The sequence below is a fragment of the Manduca sexta genome, chromosome 26, assembly GCF_014839805.1.
Source record: "Manduca sexta isolate Smith_Timp_Sample1 chromosome 26, JHU_Msex_v1.0, whole genome shotgun sequence".
In the NCBI taxonomy this organism is placed as follows: domain Eukaryota; kingdom Metazoa; phylum Arthropoda; class Insecta; order Lepidoptera; family Sphingidae; genus Manduca; species Manduca sexta.
In genome coordinates this window covers 13229-33334 of record NC_051140.1, presented here as the reverse complement: position 1 = coordinate 33334, position 20106 = coordinate 13229, and the positions used below count along the sequence as shown (strand labels likewise).

General features: G+C 47.7%; 1 protein-coding gene across 1 annotated transcript in view; it reads left to right on the top strand.

Annotated features, from left to right (window-relative positions):
• LOC115452644 overlaps positions 1-16115 on the top strand; it is a 49349-nt gene extending 33234 nt beyond the window's left edge. Inside the window, exons 12-26 of the mRNA XM_037443046.1 lie at positions 2493-2662; positions 3687-3755; positions 4180-4283; positions 4734-4875; positions 5190-5259; positions 5424-5565; positions 5654-5791; positions 10714-10815; positions 11072-11176; positions 11565-11660; positions 11724-11849; positions 11934-12035; positions 12123-12327; positions 12405-12517; positions 12628-16115. Coding sequence (XP_037298943.1) covers positions 2493-2662; positions 3687-3755; positions 4180-4283; positions 4734-4875; positions 5190-5259; positions 5424-5565; positions 5654-5791; positions 10714-10815; positions 11072-11176; positions 11565-11660; positions 11724-11849; positions 11934-12035; positions 12123-12327; positions 12405-12517; positions 12628-12690 — 1747 coding nt within the window. The 3' untranslated portion in view covers positions 12691-16115. The remainder of the gene's footprint in view (positions 1-2492; positions 2663-3686; positions 3756-4179; positions 4284-4733; positions 4876-5189; positions 5260-5423; positions 5566-5653; positions 5792-10713; positions 10816-11071; positions 11177-11564; positions 11661-11723; positions 11850-11933; positions 12036-12122; positions 12328-12404; positions 12518-12627) is intronic.
• Positions 16116-20106: the final 3991 nt, after the last annotated feature.

Sequence of the window (20106 nt, the reverse complement as noted above, 5' to 3'; positions counted from 1 at the left end):
TCATGTCGTTTCATAGGTCTCGTATGCCACTCCGTCTTCGTCGGCCCCATAGTGGCGAATGTTGTGTTGCTACTATTTAGGACTAGTTATGACCCGTCGCAGTTCATACCGTCCGGCGAGGGACACGCTCATATCTTTAACTTGCATTACAGATGCGTTACCATTATGTATCTCTAAGTGGAGTTTGTTCATATTTAATTGTAGTAGGCAGTGTAATATACTTCCGTATTGCACAATGTTTCACCACTGGTCGCGCGGCGCGTGGAACGTGACCGCTTCGCAACGGAAAAGTTACTCTCATCAACAACTCAACACAAAGAGCACGCGTCAGCGCCCCGCGCCCCCGCCCCGCGCCCCCGCCGCGTGTTGCGCCGCGACGATGTCTCAACGAGCGGTTCGGGGACCCACGTCATCTCAACTTAGGATCAGCCTGGTGTCGGAGAGGCTGAACACACGCTTGCGCTCATATTATTTGGCGATGCAGTGATTCGAAATGAATCGACGAAAATGAACTTGCATCGCATCACATTTGATTTTATAATACCATAGTTTTTACTCTTTAAGTATTTTAAATAGCTATATTAAATATTTTATCACGAACGCGAGTAGACACGTCCTAGTTCAACCAATGCTCGCCCAGATAGTTCGTATGACTGATAGCTTCAATGACCCGTGTCATCACGTCGGGCACAAATTCAGGTACAGAGCGTTGTCGCATGTATTGCTGTATGAGAACAAATCCGAGCGAAAGTGTCCCAGTGTGGGCTACTGAGTCCTGGTGAGTTTCTGTGACGACTGCCCGCTGTTATCGGTGAGGGTACAACAAAACTTTAGGCTCACAAGTCTAGAAAAACCAGTTGGTTACGGACACGTATGCAAGGTTTTTGCTTAACGTTTTAAAAGGGAAACAATATTTTTATGCGTAACGCGTCCCGTGTTTTAGACAAATCAGTCTACAATACTATAGCTCGTAATTTGTTTGTTTACAGACAATCGGTGTATTATCACCATAATTTACGCGGTTAAAAAAATACACAAATCTGCGTTCGTTCTTTTTACTGGTATTGTGGATGTTTATGGTTATTTATCGTGAGGCGCCCTTGTGAATTCTGTTTAAAAAAATAATTACACACGCAGTTGTCGAGGGCACGAGTGCGCGGCTGATATCGAGGTACTCGCGGAAGGCGCTGCGAGCTGACAACCGACACAAAGGAGTCGTCGCGGCCAGGGTCTCTCCGACCTTGCGCTCGCCACGCGTCACGCGAGCCTCTGCTCTATTGTGACGGCGATACGGTGCATAGTGGTACGGCTGTGGGATCGGAGTCAGTGGGCCAGCGGCGTGCTGTGACGCAAACAGTGAGCGGTGCTGCGTTGTATGGCTGCGGCCTGCGCAACGCTTGTGCCTACTACTGCGGCCGCATGCGCCTATTTGTGACCTACGGAGTGTGTGTTAAGGTCGATAAAGCATTGACGTCTGTTCGTGCAGCAAAGGTCCCTCACCACCAGATATCTATCTCCCGAATATGGTGGAACACCATATGAATCTTTATCGGATGGGTAATAAGTTTTAACTTCATGATGTGCTGTGCCTGTGTCCGATCTGTTCCTCACGCGTTGCGTGCAATGTGTCGCAACACGCTGGCGCAGTGAAAGCGGCCGCGACGTCGCACATCGCACGCGCACGTCCCGGCGCGGGCCTACTCCACGCTTGTAATATCTCCACAATATTATTTACCATCGATATTTATCAGCGAAGTAGTAATGACATTTATTGTTAAACAAATGCATTAAGTCGTGTGGATTAACTACCAGGGTCTCCCACCAATATTCTTCGTTGCGGAAATTCAGACCACTTACTACAAACCGAGTATTTTATTCAACCAAAAAAGGGTATCACAAAATGGTGCCCGATGGGTACCACGCGCGTCACACGGCATTGAAGCAGGCTTGTGTACACAAATGCAGGGATGTGTCATCTATCAGATCGTTAAAAAGCTATATCCGCGAATATGGATACGAAGCCGGATTTCAGCTTTGTTTCTCATTGGGCCATGTAACAAAAGTTGTAACTTTAAACAAACACTGTATGTATCGACTTGTGCCATACGTGTTTTAGGTGACTTCTACATTGAATTCAATAAAACTTTAATATGAGTTACATCTTCGCTTCAGAGTACGTGTAATAAAAATTAATATTCTAGTGCTCAGGCCGGCATGCGCTATAACTTGTTACGAGATAACCTACGTATGTGACGCGACGCCTAGTGACGTCGCGCCTCGTCGTGAACTGCGATGTTGCGTCGCGGCATACATTCTACATGAACGTGATCACACGTCCGCGGCCAGAGCTCTGGTATTCTTACTTACCGTAATAAATGACAACCTGTTCATCAACCGAGCCCCGTCGGGAATATAATATCACCAATGGCCAAAAGTACAGAAACTATGTTTGCCTCTACCCACCGCGAGCTAATGCTTTGTATTGTCTGCAGCGATGGCAGCAGCGCCGGCAGCCCGAAGGAGGCGTGCGTGGCGCAGTCACCGCCGCCCGCGCCCGCCGCCCCCGCCAAGCGCGACGTGCGGCCCGCGCACCACGCGCAACATCACGCGCAACACCACGTGCCGCTCCATAACCACCACGACCAGCGGCGGCTGAGCATCGGTATGTCACACATCAATCACATTTGGGAAATTTAGTGGCACGAAAACACGAAAAACTGTCAGTGCTCGTGTGACAACTGACTACAGTCTCTATTGTACAGTGTTGCAGACCATACTACAGTACTTGACTAGTTACGCAACCCTAGCGTTAAGAACATCACCTTAATGTTAGTCCCTGATTTCCTACGCCACACGCTATTTCGATAGCGCGTAACATGCACATAATGCACCGCGTCGCGTTTAAGACAATAGAAATTGCTATACAGCAGTGGTTCTCAAACTTTTTAAATGACGGAACCCTTTTGGGAAGCAAAATACTTGATGGAACCCTACAATAAAACAATTGTTTATGTAACAATAAGTGTATTTTTTATTAATCAGCATAATAAAAGTACAATGTAACAGTTACTACTTAATTATTATTGAGAGAGATGTTTTGATTTTTTTTTCTAAATTTTTGCGGAACCCTGACAGAGGTATCACGGAACCCTAGGGTTCCGCGGAACACACTTAAGAGTATAGCTGCTATACAGAATACCATCCCACGTTAATTTCATGAAGATAAGGTAGCACGACCGGGGTTCGAGTTTACGCTGTTATCAAAAGTAAGGCGCCCGGTGTGAAGTAGTTAACACTTGAGACGATCCATCAGATTCTGACGTCACGACAGACGAGCAGATCCTGATGTTTTATTAAAAAAGAATGTTAACTTGCATTAAATGAAAACGGTCAGCCGATATATGGAATGGAAGCCGAAGAACTTGGAATTCTATCTTATGTCATTGAGCTTACGATTGATATTTGTGCAGTAAAAACCAACACTCAACCATTGTCAATAGTTTTTCTATCGTACTGTTTGAAATATGGGTCCGAAGAAACAAGGTTTATCTTCCACTGCATCCCTCGAGGCTTGTACCATTGTAGACACTGCATGGACATGGGTCTGAGGGGTGTGAGGAGCTCGTGTGAGCACTAACATGTAGAGGCCGTGCGGCGCGGTGTGATGCATCGTGTGCTTGTTGTAGGTGGCGGAGCGGGCGGGTCGCGCCGCGCCGAGCGCCGCCCCGCCGCGCCGCCCGACCGACGCCGACCAGGTACACTACTGCGCCTTACTTACTACTCGGCTATACACAATATAACACATTCATATTATCATACGAAATGCTCATCAAAATTCTAACATAATTTCGCATTATTGTTATTGGTTTGATATATTTTAAGCCGTGGGAGAGGAATCGAAATTATCACTACCGCCCTGCTTTGGGGAGAGACTCAGCGGGCGCCGGACATTGCGCTCGCCACGTTGTTAGCAGTGACTACGCAGAGATATACATATGTATATTGACATCATGAAGTGACTAACTTCAGACTGGTCATAGAGCACCTGTCTACAGCTCGTAGCACTAGATGGCTCGTCGCATGCACTAACAGAGCTCGGCCGCTTGCACGCGGTGGTAGTGGTGGTGAGAGTGGTGTATGTCTAGTGAAGGTGCGCTACATGTCCTTCTGTTTGTGCAGACGTGCGCGGCAGCCCCGGCGCCGGCCCCTCCGCCGAGCCGCACGCGCCGCACCCGCCGCACGGACCGCACGCGCCGCATCTCGTGCACCCACACCATCACATGGTAAGTGTATCGGCATGATCAACACGCCGCGCGATAAGATGAAAGGAACATCGTCTGACTCCTGCCCTCATCTCCGACTGATTCGTAGACGAAGAATATAGGTTTTACCTTTCTGGTTTTGATAAGAAAAGTCCACCTGATATCAACCACTTTTGGAGATCTCAATCCGGAGTAATCAAGGACCTTTTGGTATACTCAGCGGGTATTTATTTTGCTGTTACAGCATGTTACGTTGTGCAAATTACAAGGGTTACATAATCTTCAACGTGTCCCGAGTAATAATTACATATTATATTTAAATAATTGAAAAATAACGGCAGTGTTTGGAATTTTAATTTTATGTATAACATTTCAATAAACAGTTTTAAGACTATGTTCACGGAGACGTGACAACAAAGGAGGTGGGTGATAGAACATCAGTGAGTGATGCGTGATGGTGTTGTGTTGCAGGACACGAACCCGCTGGAGGGCTCGGTGGGCGGCGTGGAGTCGCTGGTGAGCGGCGCGGGCTCCTCCGACGGCGAGATCTCCTCCAAGGCCGGCGACAGCCCCAGCAGGAAGCGACGCCGCATCTCCAGGCATCTCTCATCAGGTCCTGCATCACGATCAACAATCAATTATTATTATAATTCTCAGGCCATTGAGGTCCAAATTATTGTAATCCTAATAAATATTATTATCGTAAATAATAATGTGTGCAACATTCATATAAGAAACTGCACTGCGCCTGATGATATCTGCAGTGTGCTTCAAACGTAACAGCGATGACTCAGAATATGGTCGTTTGGCTACAAACAATAATGATTTACAATGAATCTACAAATATATAGTTATTTATATATTTAATAAATGAAATCTTGTATTGTTTGTGTCGTGAGGTGTGACCGAGTGGTTGTGGTGTTGCAGGCGAGAGCAACGTGTCGGTGTCGGCGCCGGCGGTGGAGCGCCGCACGCCGCGACACCACTACCAGCCGCCGTGAGTACACACACGCTACTTATGTCCATTACGACCATCCCGCCCCACTGCTGGGCTCGGGCTGTCTCCCCTAATCACTGGGGCTACGGTCTGACCTCTCCAGCACGCTGGCACAGTGTATCAGGCGTCTGTGAAAATAAAACATTGAGTGGTGATGTGTACAGGCGGCGGATGCGGTACGTGGGTTCGGCGGGGGTGTGGACTCACGAGCGGCTACTGGAACAGCACGCGCACGCGCATGCACACACGCCGCACGTGCCACACGTGCAGCATCACCACGCGCCGCTGCTGCTCGACATTAATCAGGTGAGCACCCTCAAGACCGCAAGCCTCTGGTGCGGGGGCGGGCGTGTGTGAGCGCGCGTACTGACACAGTGTACGTGCGTGTGCGCAGATGTCTCTCCGCGGCGCGCGGCTGGGCGCGCTGGGCGGCGGCGTATCGTGGCCGCACGCGCACGCGCATGCGCACCGCGACCACGCGCCGCACGCACATGCGCACGCGCCGCACGCTCAACACGCGCAGCGCACGCAGGTATTCTATAGCGTACAGCACACGACGCCACCGAGACACGGCCGTGATACGATAGCGAGCAGCACACTTGACATTAGACACCGACTCTAAAGTGTAACGTCAGGTCTTGTTGTCCCACTCGCGACCGACCAGCCGCGCTCCACTCACAACTAACACACTACACAGATGACATAGGTAGACAAATTCAAACTAACAACCGACATATGAGACCAACTATGAACGTCAAATTTACACAGTGTCTAGAAATTACATGGTGTAACACAAAACTCGTAGAAGTCGACGGGTATTTTTTTTTATTTTGGTCCACAAAACACACTACACTTGGGTATAGACACCAGTGTCGAATATCACAACGGCTCTACTCTCTGTACGCCGACACCGACGTTGGGTCCAAACAGCGCACCCTCGCACGAGGCAGTAGGACTGTTGTGACGCGCCGAAGAATTTTATGAATCTGGGCATAGCATACCGATATTGTATCGTACTGGCCAGTTACTGATTCAATACTTCAGTACAACATGGAACGTTATAATATCGACGAGAAAGCGAACTGATGAAGGATTATAATTGATTTTAATAATAATTTAGTTTTAAACAAGTCTTTTAAGAGTTAATAACTGGTCAGTGCCAAATTATAATTGTATGAAAGTGTATATTGTAAGTTGTACTGTGTGGACGGTTCGCCAACACGTCGTGTGGTCCGTCCCCACTGACCGATCCCACGAGTCCGCGCACATCGCCGCGCGTGCGCACCACTCCTGCTGCATCAATACATTGCTATGTAACCGTATCAGTTAAATGAGATTATAAAGAGGGCAGCAGGAGTGCGTTGAACACGTGCGGCGTCGCGCGCGGCGGCGTGGAGTGACGGTGTGAGCGCGGTGCGGTGCAGGTGGGCGGAGCGGGCGGCGGCGGCGAGCTGTGGGGCGCCGTGCTGCCCTCACTGCCGCACCTGCGCTATCAGGTACACGCACACGACACACACACACACACACGCACTGGACACCAGCCCCGCGGGGTGGCGGCGTGCCCTCCCCGTGACGTCACCCCGTCGTTCCTGCGCTTTGTGTGATGCTTCTCTGTCCGGTGTGCGGTGCGGGCTTGCTGTACTCCCTACTCGGTGTTACTCCGTTTCTACTACTCTGTAATGGGCACTGTGTTCTGACATGTTCGACTGTACGAGTATGTTTTTTTCACATTTTAAATATAATTATTTATTTCATTAGCCACATAGATATTCGATGTATGGCTACTTGTACTTGCAGCTGTTTGGAATGAGGGGATTGTTTTTTAAAGTAAAAAAAATATATAAATTATTATTATCACCTCACTATAGATGCAGCATAAAAGTGTTTTATTAATTTTAAATGACCTATTTAGTTTATTATGCTAAATTTAGCTTTTTAACATTAATACACTTTGTTAACACTCATATTACAAAATGTACAAAGCAGCGGCTCCTTCACCATCTGTGTACTTCCAATGCACGGGTCAAACATGACTCGGTCCATTACATTTCATAGCTTATCCAATGAATAGGTCATATTAGACCCATGTTTTTTTCCTTGGTATATTTGTAAAAGTAGCTTTGACATATTGGAACAGAAATTATTATAATCTAACACAGATGATGGACGAGCTGCTGCTCGTATTACATACACTTACACACATTGTGACACACACACTCACAGATACATACACAAGTTTACGTTTAGTCGGTGCTGTTGGAGCGCACAATATGCATGCCCAGATTATATTGTGATTAAACTGTAACCCAGCGGTCTAGTGGTCGATGAGTGTATGTACTATGTCGCTTGACGCTTGCGGCGCTCTCCGCGCTCACTCTTACTGTCACTGTCTACTCTCGTGTGCGGGACGCAGCGCGAGACCGCCTCCTACATACAGTCAATGTACACCCGAGCATTTCTGTTCATACAAAATACATTTATGCGCATGATTGGTGACAATAAACAAAAATGTACATTGATAATGTGTGTGGAGCAGTCGATCGCAGCGTCCGAGCTGGATTTTACTCTGTACTGTGCGTCCATGAGCGGCGGGAGTACTGGCCTGCGGGTCGAGGCGGGGCTCCAGCGACTTGGCAGTGCTCCCTCAATATATTGTCTTGTCTATAACAGCTTACACATTTTGTTGAGATGTTTCGTTAGCTTGTGCGTGTTCAGATGGTCTGTTGACGGTACGCTTCCACACGTTCGTGTCCCATAACATTTGTATATAGTGGTTTTACAGAGTTTGGTGACAGTTTTGTAGATGGAAGCATTGCCAAGTCGCATGTTTTAACAACTCCCAGCTTACGGTATAGAGCGTGTGGGACGTCGGCGACGTGGCGCGGACCACACGCGGACGTGGCGGAGGGCGACCGTTAGACGCGACTAGCGAGGTGGTAGGCTGTAGAGCGTGCTCACATACTGTTCAAATAGACGTGCACACTGCTTGGAGACATTAGGCGTGCGTCGTCGCCGCGCGCCGGCGCCGGGCGGCGAGTCGCGCGGCGGCGACGCGCCGGTACCGTCCGTTATCGATGTTTTTGATTATTCTCACACTCTCCTACTGACTCTATTTATTTGAACTTGTTTTCTCTGATTGTTGAATCCACACGACCTTGTGACCGGCGCCGGTGCTCTGACGCCGCGACCATTCTACTCTGCGCTTTCACTAATGATTATAATTGTCCGGTACTAACGCCGCTAGAGTAGGGCGCGACGTCGGCGTCGGTCGCTGGCCCGGCGGCAGCATGCTACACTCGCGCTCTCATACCTTACTTGTACATACATGCGTAGGGCAGGGCAGTCCGCGGCGACCCCCCAAATATTTTAGCTACTAACCCCCCACTAAGTATTTACTGTCTGCGTATCGCATGCTTCGATTACCCCCCACTCTGACGCCCTGTGAATGTGTGCTGCGTGGGGCCCGCGGAGACGCCCCGCGCATGCGCCGCACTTTGTTTACGGTTTATGCGCTAGCAACTCAAGCTTTGGTATTCTGTAGAGATTTAAAAATAAAAAAATATTTGGCTGGTCGCTTCATTTAGAACTTGGCTGTTTCCTGGAACGAGCTCCCTCGACTGGCGCGCGCGAGGGCTGCGGGCCGCGGCTGCGACACGTACACCTCGTACAAGTTTTTCTCTCGTTCTGCATCGTCCATACTGTTTATACATAACTTTGTTTCTGTTCTTCGTTGTATCCTCACGCACGCACCATAGTACTTATAGCATTACATATTTGCATTCTGTCGTCCGTTAGTGTTCTGTACGCATTAGACGCCGTCCCTCGTCACCAAATACTTAATATTATGTATTTACTATTTATGTTTATCTACATTGCGCCGAGATTCCGTTTCGCCTCATCCGTTTACTCGCGCTCGCTCTCACATTTCACAAATACCGCAGCTCAGAGTTCTCTTGTAATGTTGACGCAGCATACTATACTTTGATTCTTTCTAAGGTTTAGTAGCTCCGCCGACAGCAAGTGTTTTATTTACTATAATCGACAGCAAACCTGTCCACGTTAATTGTGAGAGCGAGTTTATGACTTCCTTCACGTTAATTTAAAATTCATGATTACCATATTCTGTATGTACATATAATATGTATGTATGTATGTATGTATCGAGAACACACGGAACAGAGCGAGAAAACAACGTTTACGCAGATGTACGGACCGCGCCCGCAGTCCGACCGTCGACTGCGCGGCGCGGCGCGGCGCGGTGTGCGCTGCGGGTACCGTACTGTAGTGTAGCCAACTAGTTACACAAACCGACCTACTATGTGTAAACAATCGTCTTTGGAACTTGTGTGAACTTACACTCAATATTTCAAATGGATACAAAATACAAATATCGATATAGCCGAGTGGATGATTTTTGCCACATGTGTAAAATTAGGGGTCAAATTAGACCCGGTATTCGATAATTTCATTATTTGGTACAATGCGATTAAAAAATCTGGTTACGAGCCATGAGTATGAAGATGTAATTTTTATATATTTAATTATAATTGCATAGGTACATACCGCAATCTGCAAATTATTAATCAGGAATAATTTTCTAACATGTAAAATATTAATCAAATAAATTGTTTTAAATTTGATTTAAATAATTAAAATGCTTCTACCGTTATGATCACGATATGTGAAATCAGCCTCGGGTTCAGTCTCTGACTCACAATTTTGATAATGAAAATGCATTAGTAAACAATTCAACAACAAATTTAAAGTGCTTGAAACTTATAACACATGCATGTCGGGAATAATGTGGTCCGTTTGGATCCATTTATTGTAGGTATTAATAAACTGACACTAGTAATTGCTAGAAAAAATAAATATGTCTTGTTTCCAAATAGACTCGACGTGTCTGAGAAAGGGTCTGCAGTTTATTTAAATATGCGAGGTTCGAATAGGTCACTATAGGCAACCGCAGCGTTTACATCCACTGCACCGCGCCGTGCTGCGCAGTGACCGTGTCACGCGACATCTCGACTGCACGGCGCGCGAGCCGCTCCGCCGCGCCGCCCGACCACCATCCTCTTGAACCATTTCTCTATTTTGACAGTTATCATATTTCCCTATAAATTGAATAACATCCCTCATTGCAAATTAGTTTAACATTCTTACAATGAGCTACATTAGTGTTGTGAAAAGTGCGCGTCATGTTTAGCATCTGAACAATCGCCATGTAGTGCCCAATTTTTTCTGAAAAATGTTTTTGAACTATATTTGATGCTCTTTACTTTTAAACGTAATATATTTTTTATTTATAACCGTATTTTCTATGAGTTAATCGTTAAATATGCGAACACATTACCATCATCACACCTCGTCCCCCCTGCCCCCCGAGCGGTGCGCGCGGAGCGGTGTGCGTGCGTGCGTGTAGACGACGCGTGTGACGTGTGTGTGTGCGTGTAGATGGGCGGCGTGTACGCGGGCGTGCAGTACGCCGCGCCGCCGCCGCGCGGACCCTTCGCCTCGCCGCAGCATCCGCACACACACTACCTCGCCCCCTCGCAGGTATCATATTTTATTTATTTTATACATTCATACATGAATTCGTTTGTATTAGAGGCTGCTCTAAAATGATAACCTAATGTCTGCTCCAATATTTCTTATCGTTATCTTTATGTGTAGGTACGTAGAGAAGGGCGTACCATTTGTTTTGATATTAGAATTTGAGTTAGATGTGTGTGTATGTTCCTACAGTTGACCTCACCCACGTGTTGATCGATAGTATTATATAATATAGTAATAGTATGTGTGTTGTCTGCAGCGCGCGGAAGGCGGGCGGCTGGACATGCTGGGCGGCGGCGAGGGCGCGCTGTCGCCGCTGCAGCCGCCCGACCTGCACCACGCCTCGCTGCTGCTTGCCACCGAGGTACCCACCACACACCCCCTTACTACACTGGGCCTGGTGGTAAGTTGCACACCCATCGCTACGAGCTCCGGTGAGCGAACTGTGCCTGTACATCGACCGGGTTGGTCGGGCCGAGGGGGTCCGTCGCCATGTGCTCGGTGCTCGCTATTCAATGGTGTTACATACTCACATGTATCGATCACCCACCCACCATCTCGCTGATACGCGTGAACACCGATCTTATTTCACTTATTAGAATATCAAATTCTTCTTTTCTTTCAATGGAATGGACAAATTCTGGGGGTTATTTTATCGAACATCTGATTATGGTTTGAACGCAATTACGCATTACTGGTCGTTGTACGCGTGTAATGTGTATGTGTTGTATATATGGTGGTGTGTGGCGCAGGCGCGCGGCGCTCCCCTGGACCTGATGGCGACGCACCACGCCCACCACGCGCACCACGCGCACCACGCGCGCCACGCGCTTCCGCACCACCAGCACGTGAGTACCGGGCGGGCGGGCGCGCCTCCCTCGGCGGGCACTCACGTGTGTGTCTGTGTGCAGCGGCGCGGCGTCGGCGGCGTGGGCGGCGTCGGCGTCGGCGTGGTGGGCTCCTCCCGCGCCGCGCGCCCCTACGTGCGCCACGCGCCGCGCTGGCCGCACCACGCCGTGCACCACGTGCACGCGCAGGTACCGACACCACACCGACACACACGCACACTCCCCGTGTCTACGAGACTGTACCGTTTACTGAGTGCCGCGCTCGTGTTGCAGGGCGGCGGAGGGCTGGTGTCGGCGGCGTTGCCGGCGCATGTGCAGGCGCAGTTGCACGTGGCGCAGCCGCTGTCGCTGCCGCCGCCACCTCCTACGTACCAGGTACCGCTCGCGTCCCCTGCGCCCCTCGCGCCCCTCGCGCCACTCGCGCCCCTCGCGCCCGGCGCTCACCCGCTGCTGTCGGCGCAGGTGTTCCTGAACCTGCTGGCCATGTTCCCGCTGTCGCCGTACGGCGAGGCGCGCGGTGACGAGGCGCCGGACTCGCCCGAGACCGAGAACTACGAGGCGCTGCTCTCGCTCGCGGAGCGCCTCGGCGAGGCCAAGCCGCGAGGCCTCGCGCGCCAGGAGATCGACCAGCTGCCCAGCTACAAGTACTCGCCGCAGACACACCAGGGTACGTACCGTCGCCGATGTGTGCTGATCTCGCCGTGTGATGCCGTAATGACATTGTGTATGTGTGCGTGTGTACAGGTGAGCAGACGTCGTGCGTGGTGTGCATGTGCGAGTTCGAGGCGCGGCAGACGCTGCGCGTGTTGCCGTGTGCGCATGAGTTCCACGCCAAGTGCGTCGACAAGTGGCTGCGGGTGAGTCTCCCGCGTCATGTACCACCACCGGTCCACTGTGCCCGCGCCGCGGCGTGGTCTCACTCTCCCGCTCGCGGAACTGACTTATGACGCGTGTTGTTTGTTCGCAGTCGAACCGGACGTGTCCCATCTGTCGGGGGAACGCGTCGGAGTACTTCAACAACTCGGAGTGACGTCACCAGTCGACGCGTCGATCCGACGCCACACTGCGTTTGCCAAAATATCAATGTTTTCTATACGAGTAATTAATGATAGTTGTTAATATGCTTTAATGCGCCGCGCGACGTCTCGTTCGACGTGCGTGCCCGCTGACGTCATAGGCGTTCATCGCGCAAGCCCGCTCCGGACCTGACGCTGTTAAATCTCCGACGAAATTTTATTTATCAGATTTCATCGTCTGTATTATTCAAATTAATTGAAAATCCTGTGAAATACCGGTGAAGAAATCTGTCGATCAGCAGAGGTGCGCATGCGTGCGTGAGTCGCGCGGCGCGCGTGGTCTCCAGTCTCCACTCGCAGTTACCGTCAGAGCCGCGACCCGCTCGAGTCCGCGTCGAACTCTCCTAACGTGTTGTTATTGTTAGTTGGTCGCACGTTGTTCTCGCCGCGCCGGTGTTATGTTTGCGGCCTTAGTGTGTGTGTGCGTGTGTGCTCTCTGTGTACATATACGTATAGAATCGAGTGTGTGTGCGTGCTGTGTGTATGTGTATGTGCGCGCGTGCTGTGTGGTTGTGTACGTGTGAGCGTGACGTCACCGACAGCGCGGCGTTGTATGTGCCCGCGCATGCGACGTCCCGCAACGGCGACAGTTTTGTCTGTACATAATACATTGTTTCTGTTATGATGAGTTGTTTGCATGTCGAGTCGCAGGTACTGCCGCGGCGGGTTCCTTTACCGACGATATCGCCTTTAAGATCTGGTCGTGCAGCCGCGCAGGAGTCGCCGGAGATTGATCACGGTGCCTGCGCGGCTCGCCGTAGCCAGAGCATTGCGTGCGTCAGAATGAGACAGAGCATGGTGCGCGGACAGAGACGAGGCGCGGCGCCGCCACGGCGCACTGTTCCGTTGTGTTTGACTAAATTAGGTTTAATTTTATTATTTCGGATTACGATTTAGTTTTGTTTAAATTGTTAATGTTGTGTATGTGCGTGTAAGCGCGCCTGTGGTGCGTCCGCGCCGCGTCGTGCCTCCGCGCTGTGTCTAGTGCGTTGTGCTGTGTGTGTGTGTGTGCGTGCACGTGTACGCATATGTATTATGTACCTGTTTTAAATTTGAAATAAACAAATCCGACACCAATAAAAGCAAAAATTAAAAATATCGGAGAGCTGCGCACTCGGAAAAGTCACTTAGTGTAATTAAAGATGAAAGCATTCATGTTGATTACCCTATAGCATGATTGTTGCAGAACAAAATTGGCGACGTAATGCTTCTGGTCGCATTGAGTGGCATGATTAACTTGTGACATGTCACATGACTCGCACCGTGTACTTGAGTGCGTACTCGCTGTGACGTGTCGTGCGTACACGAGTGTGTGAAGTGCACGCACATGCGCACGCGCTTCTGTAAAATACGATGTATCTTGTAATGGGAATGCAATAGCAATAACTGTACGTAGCGTAGTATAAGTCGGACGCACGGGGAGTCGCGGCGCATTGTGGACGCAGCGTCGCGCCTCCCCGCGCTCCTCTCCTTAGTTACTGTTGACACGCGCCCCCGCCCGGCGCGTGTCCGTAGCCGAGTGCCATGTCGTTTGCTTCCGAACGCCGCGCGCCGCTCGCACGGGAGGGAGGTGGCGGCGCGCGGCGGACCAAGCGCATTCTTTACCTATAGTTGAATGAGGGGCGCGGGGCCGCCGTCACCGACACAGACGAGTTATACAGACTTGAAGAGTGCCGACTGCATTTGCGCAGTGCGGCTGCAGACGGGCCGAGCGCCCGTGTCGTCGCCCGGCGGCGGCGGCGGCGGCGGCGGCGGCCCCGCACAGCCTGTATATTGGTTGCGTGTACTCGTTTAGTTATTTTGTATCGATTAGTTCTCACTAGCGGTTATTCTAACGTGCATTTGTTTTAATTGTTACGACGCACCGCGCGACGCCACGCGCGACGCCACGCGGCTCCACGCGGCCGCGCCACTGCACCACGTGCAATACATATAAATCTCAACGATATTGTATAATGTCACGTGAGTAAACACACCTGCAGCTATCATAGCGCTGCCAACGCCATCTATTCAAACAAACGGATTAAAATTCTAATGTTCTCTACGGGAAAAAATACTGGGATAACAAGTACCCAAACGTTTTTATAAAGTCTATAATACTAGTAAGAGGTACTACTATGAAAATTACATACTATAAATGAAACAGGAAGAGAGAAATGGTTTACACACATTCTGTCTTAGTTGTTTAATTAATAATTATAATTCATTTGAAATTATTTATCTACTTTCGGTGAACTGTGTTATAACATTAATGCAGCTTCGGTTTACTCTGATTTTATCAAGTTTAAAGTGAGACCATAAGTCGTAAATTATCTGTTTTATACTTTGTTTAATTTGATAATATTTTTGGTTTAGTATGAGATAAAGGCGCAGTCTCAGTAACTGATCACTGTATTGACGCCTGTGTGTCGGTGTCTGCGGCCAGGCGGGCGCGGTGGCGGCGCGTGGCGTCGCGCGCGGCGGTGGTTAAGGGCTTGTTTTATTAATCTTGTGTATTCGCCTTAGTTTGTTGTCGCTCGAGTGCGCTCGGCTCGCCGGGCTTGCTCACTGATTAAAGAATTATGCTTTATGTCTGCACTGCACCCGATGACAGAATACAATATCGAGCAGGAATAGCCGTTGCGTTCCACGATGTCACCAGTGTCGTGGGTCCTTCCACTTCTTTAATCATTCATTTCGTCTATTCACTAAGTCGAGACACTTTTTATAAAATGTTAGTAGCTTTTTGTTACAATTCCGAACCCGTCGTTTTAGTCGAGTTCATTGCCCGTAATACATTTTATTGAGCAATTCAATTGTGACATGGCCGATAGAAGACTAACGAATTCTCCCCGTTTGGTGAGTGGGGAGTGGTGAGCAAGCCCGGGTGTGTCGCGCCGTCGGTGTGGCGAGTGTGGCGCGGCCGGCGCGGCTCGCCGCCAGTCTTCCCCGTAGCGTTATTCCCGGGCGTCCGCGCCGGCCGGGCGACGACAACTCGCTTCATCTTATTATTTGCAACTCACGTACATTCGTGGTGGTTTCTCGTTTGTATATTCACAGTAATTATGTTGCATATTAGCCACTTATAAATTGCTATTATATTTTGTTATATTTCGTATTATAATTAGCGTTGGCGTGTCGCCGTCGCCGACGTCGCCGCGCCGCCGCTAGCTGCACTCTGTAATAAGTTAATTATAATGATCAACAGTAAGCAATAAATACCCTCGCACGCGCCGCTCGAGTGACGTCAGCTAGCGTCGGCGTGCGTGTGCGTGCGCGCGCGTGTGTGCGCGTGCGTGTGCGTGCGTGCGCGTGCACGTGTGCGCGCTGCTCCTCCGCCTCCTCTTATTGTGCTCATTCGTTTATTACTTTTTATTTTATTAAATGCACTGCTACTGTATTTTATTTTGTTTTATTTTCGCTTATTATAATTATTTTCCGACACTGCGCACTCGACGAATAATACAAGATCCTGTTTTAATATCACTCGTCCGACGAGGATCTCTGGGCTTCGCTGTTGAGGAGAGAGAATAATTATAATACTAGTTTACAAAATTTCACATCAGCGTAACCACGTATATATATATATATATATATATATATATATATTAGATTCATTAGCATTAATGATTGCTGATATAATCGTCTAATAAGGCCATCACGTCAATTTATAATATAAAAACATAAATACACTACATTATGGTCAATTTACATACAATGCAGTTATTTCTTATTTAGCTAATAAGTTTTATTGCGTATTCTAACTACGCAATGTTCCTTGGTTGTGTTCATATAGGGCTCGTTTACACCTAAACCATTGTTTTTCAAAGTGTTGCATCAACAGAAAAACACTACGTTTACAATTTTTGAATAAAAAAAAATCTGACAACTATGAAAATATTTTTACTAAGTTATTAGAAAACAACCTCAGTAAATTGGATGTAGAATGTCGTTGAAAATTAATATATTTTTCATCAATATCTTATTTATGTTTTCCCATTAACAACAAAACATGTGAATAAAATTGAGGAGTAAAAAAATAACAATAACAAAAAACTGACGTGATGGCGAAATTCTTTCATCCGATTTCGTTTCAGCATTAGTGTTGTAGCCAGGATACAAGACTCGTCTCTTCTGAACCAAAATTATTTTTATAAAGTACCTAGTGTCAGTATTGTGCGAGTAGGCAGGAACAGGGGAGGCGAATTTGCTTCTAATCCAAAATAAACTATCAATTTTGGTTGAAATTGACAACGGCAATGCTAACTTCCACTTGAGACGAAATAAAACAAATTGAAATCAGGGATGTTATGGATATGAAATTTCGGATACGGATACGGATATGGATATAAGAATAAAATTATATCGGTTTCGGATACGGTTACGGATATGTAATTATTTCGGATTATCCGGTAGTTTCGGTTACGGATATTAGATTAAAGTAAAATAAAAATATTATGTAATATAGTAAGGCGATGATTCCTAACTATCGTTCGTCGTCATCGTCGATTATTAAGTATCTATGAACTAATTGGGGGACATGGGTGTTCGGAAAACCTCTGTGTTTTAATTTGAGATGAAGTTGCAGTGAAGTAGCGCTACCTCCTCTCCGTGAAAAGTTTTTATCACACTGTTTACATTTTGCAAAATCAATTTAGTACGTAACAACACTTTTCCTTCACTTTACTAAATGAAGTACCTACCCACTCCTAAATAAAATAAAATACTATTTATGAATGAGGTTAAGTACCTATGTTATGATTAAAAATAACAAACAAACTATATAAAATTCACGTAGCGCCTGAGCGGTGAAACAAAAATCTGTAGTAACATATTATCCGTAACTTATCCGAAACTTTTTTAACGGATACGGTTACGGAGCTCCATAACACCCCTGATTGAAATAGGTACGCCCTGATAATCGGACTGAACGGTGTGTTGTCCGAAGCTCAATAATAAATATTTTTTAGGTAAGGTCATTAAAATAAACAATATTTTTTTTAATTATAGTCAAGTTGGTTTGTGTGTATCTAATCAAGACACGAGTCCGTATGGATGGACACCGCCGCGCAGTCCAACGCCGGCTCGTACCTCACAAGACCCGCGAGTCTCCTTTCAACACGTAATGGACGATAGCGATAAACTTGTTTATCCCAAAAATACCGCTGCTTTGTCTGTTTATGCAGTTGATCAGCAGTGTTCGAGCATGGTTTAAGTTTAGACTTGAAAGACCTTCGTTGTCAGTATAATAACGGAATATTATGAGACAATAAAATATCACAGAGCAATAAGTGCAGTGCAGTGCCTTGTTGATAAAATTTCGTCATTCGGCGAAACAAATAGAAAAGATGCTCAGGTGGGTCACGTCATATGTTGGAAAGAATCATGGTATAGCGTAGACGCACTTGTCTGCTGCCAACCTTCTCAAATAGACGTAGTACCAAAACTTATAACACGTTTTTTTTTAGTTCGTTGATTTCTGTTCGTATCGTGGTACTTGGTCCCGAAGGCCAGACGAGTGTGTCGTTGCGGTGGCTCACGGCCAGTGCGGGTGCGTGTGAGCCGGAGACCAGCACCATGTCGCTCTAGACGGGTGCACCATGGTTAATGCTTAACACAATTTACCTTGGCATCATAGGGTCTTCGAGTAATATCTTACCACAATATTTGTATGCATTTATTCACTGACCCGGAGACCTAAAGTGAACTGAAAGTAAAGGTACTGAACGGTATTGACATCTTAATGATTGCTACGTGCGTGTGTCGCGCCCCGCGACCGCCGCATCGTGTCGGAGCGTTCCAACACTTTACCTCACATACGTAAATGTCAATTGAGTATCCATAACAATTTATGTCCGTGAAAGTGTGTCGGTGAGAGAGAACGTGTGAGTGTGTAGTAACATTATAGTGATTAGTGTCCTAACGCTTTGTATATTTGTGTATAATGTATTGTGTATGTAAATAGTATGAGTTCCGCGCGACGCGCTCTCCTGCCAAACATGCGCGAGCGGCCCCGCGGCGCTGCTCGAGGCGTTGGAGACCGCCGGAGACGCTCGCGCCGCTGTCCATTGTCTGCGTAGAGTTAGCGTGTACATAGCTGCCCCACTGTACACACTGTACACTTGTATACATGTACCTTATAGTTGATATATCAAAGTATTTTTGCATGACTATGATTGTACGCGACTCGCGTTTACCCCGCTCCGCTCCGCCCGTCTGCTAGCAGGAACTTTAATGTTTGACACATTTTTTTGCTGTGTTACAAAAGTGGAATGTCGTCCCGCCCGCATTTCACGTTTTTTAGCGGAGAGGTGCGAACGGGACAGAGCGCGAGCAGTCGCGTGAGCGTGCCGGGAAACGCGCGGCGCCGCCTTCGAGCAAAAATTGTTTGCTGATTTTTTTAAATAAGGCACTGAATTTGTAAGATTTTGGAGGTCTTATTAGAACTCATATCACGTAAAAATGTTGGTCTTTTGCGCTATACCCGTGTAAGTGCTATCGCCTCCCGGAACCGACCGTCTGACCGACTAGTGACTTGAATTACGGGCAGTTTATACCGTATGTAATGATCACAGAGTAATTTTTATAAAATTCACATTGAAATAAATCATAAAGTATACACTTTTTTTTTCATAGATAATAGAGTTAAGTGGTTGCTACTTACTGAAGCTACCTCCCCCGGCCGCGCGGCACTAGTTACAGAAAACGATTCGCGCGCCCCAAATATAGATCGGTTAATTAAAGCTGGCATGTTCACAGTACTCATACTAATACAATTTTACACGGAATTACAAAAATGCTTCAAATTATTATAATTAAAGAGAAAGATACATAGATGAAACCAAAACATCATGCATACTTTTTTTCAACTTTGCTGATGCGTGAGTTTATTCACAGCTACCTACACACGCATGTGAATGCGTTATACCCAGTTTTGGATAACCGACCTGTACCCGCGGCGCGCGCCGTGTGTGGCGCACGCATCGGACGCATGTGTGTTGCATTGTCTAGGGCCCTAGTATGTTGGACGTAGCCGAATGTTTTTCCTCTCCGGACTTGTATTATGTACAGTATTACGACTTGTTTGGTTGTTTCTATATCATTTATTCATCTTTGTTGTGTATTTACGAGCTCAATCATTGTAATTCGTCTTCGATAGCAACAGTAGACAACTTTTTATACAAACTACTCTAATGAGTGAACTAAAATATAGTCAATATAACATTGTGTGGTCACAATTTAAAACTTTAACGAATTTAACTAAATTATAAGGAGCGCGAGGAGTCGTCGCCCCGCGGCCCGTGAGACGCGTGTGCCGAGCGGAGTGCGGGCCGCGGCGGACGTGTCCGCGGGCTCTCGGCGCGGTCCGTCACCAGTCCGCTTCACTTGAA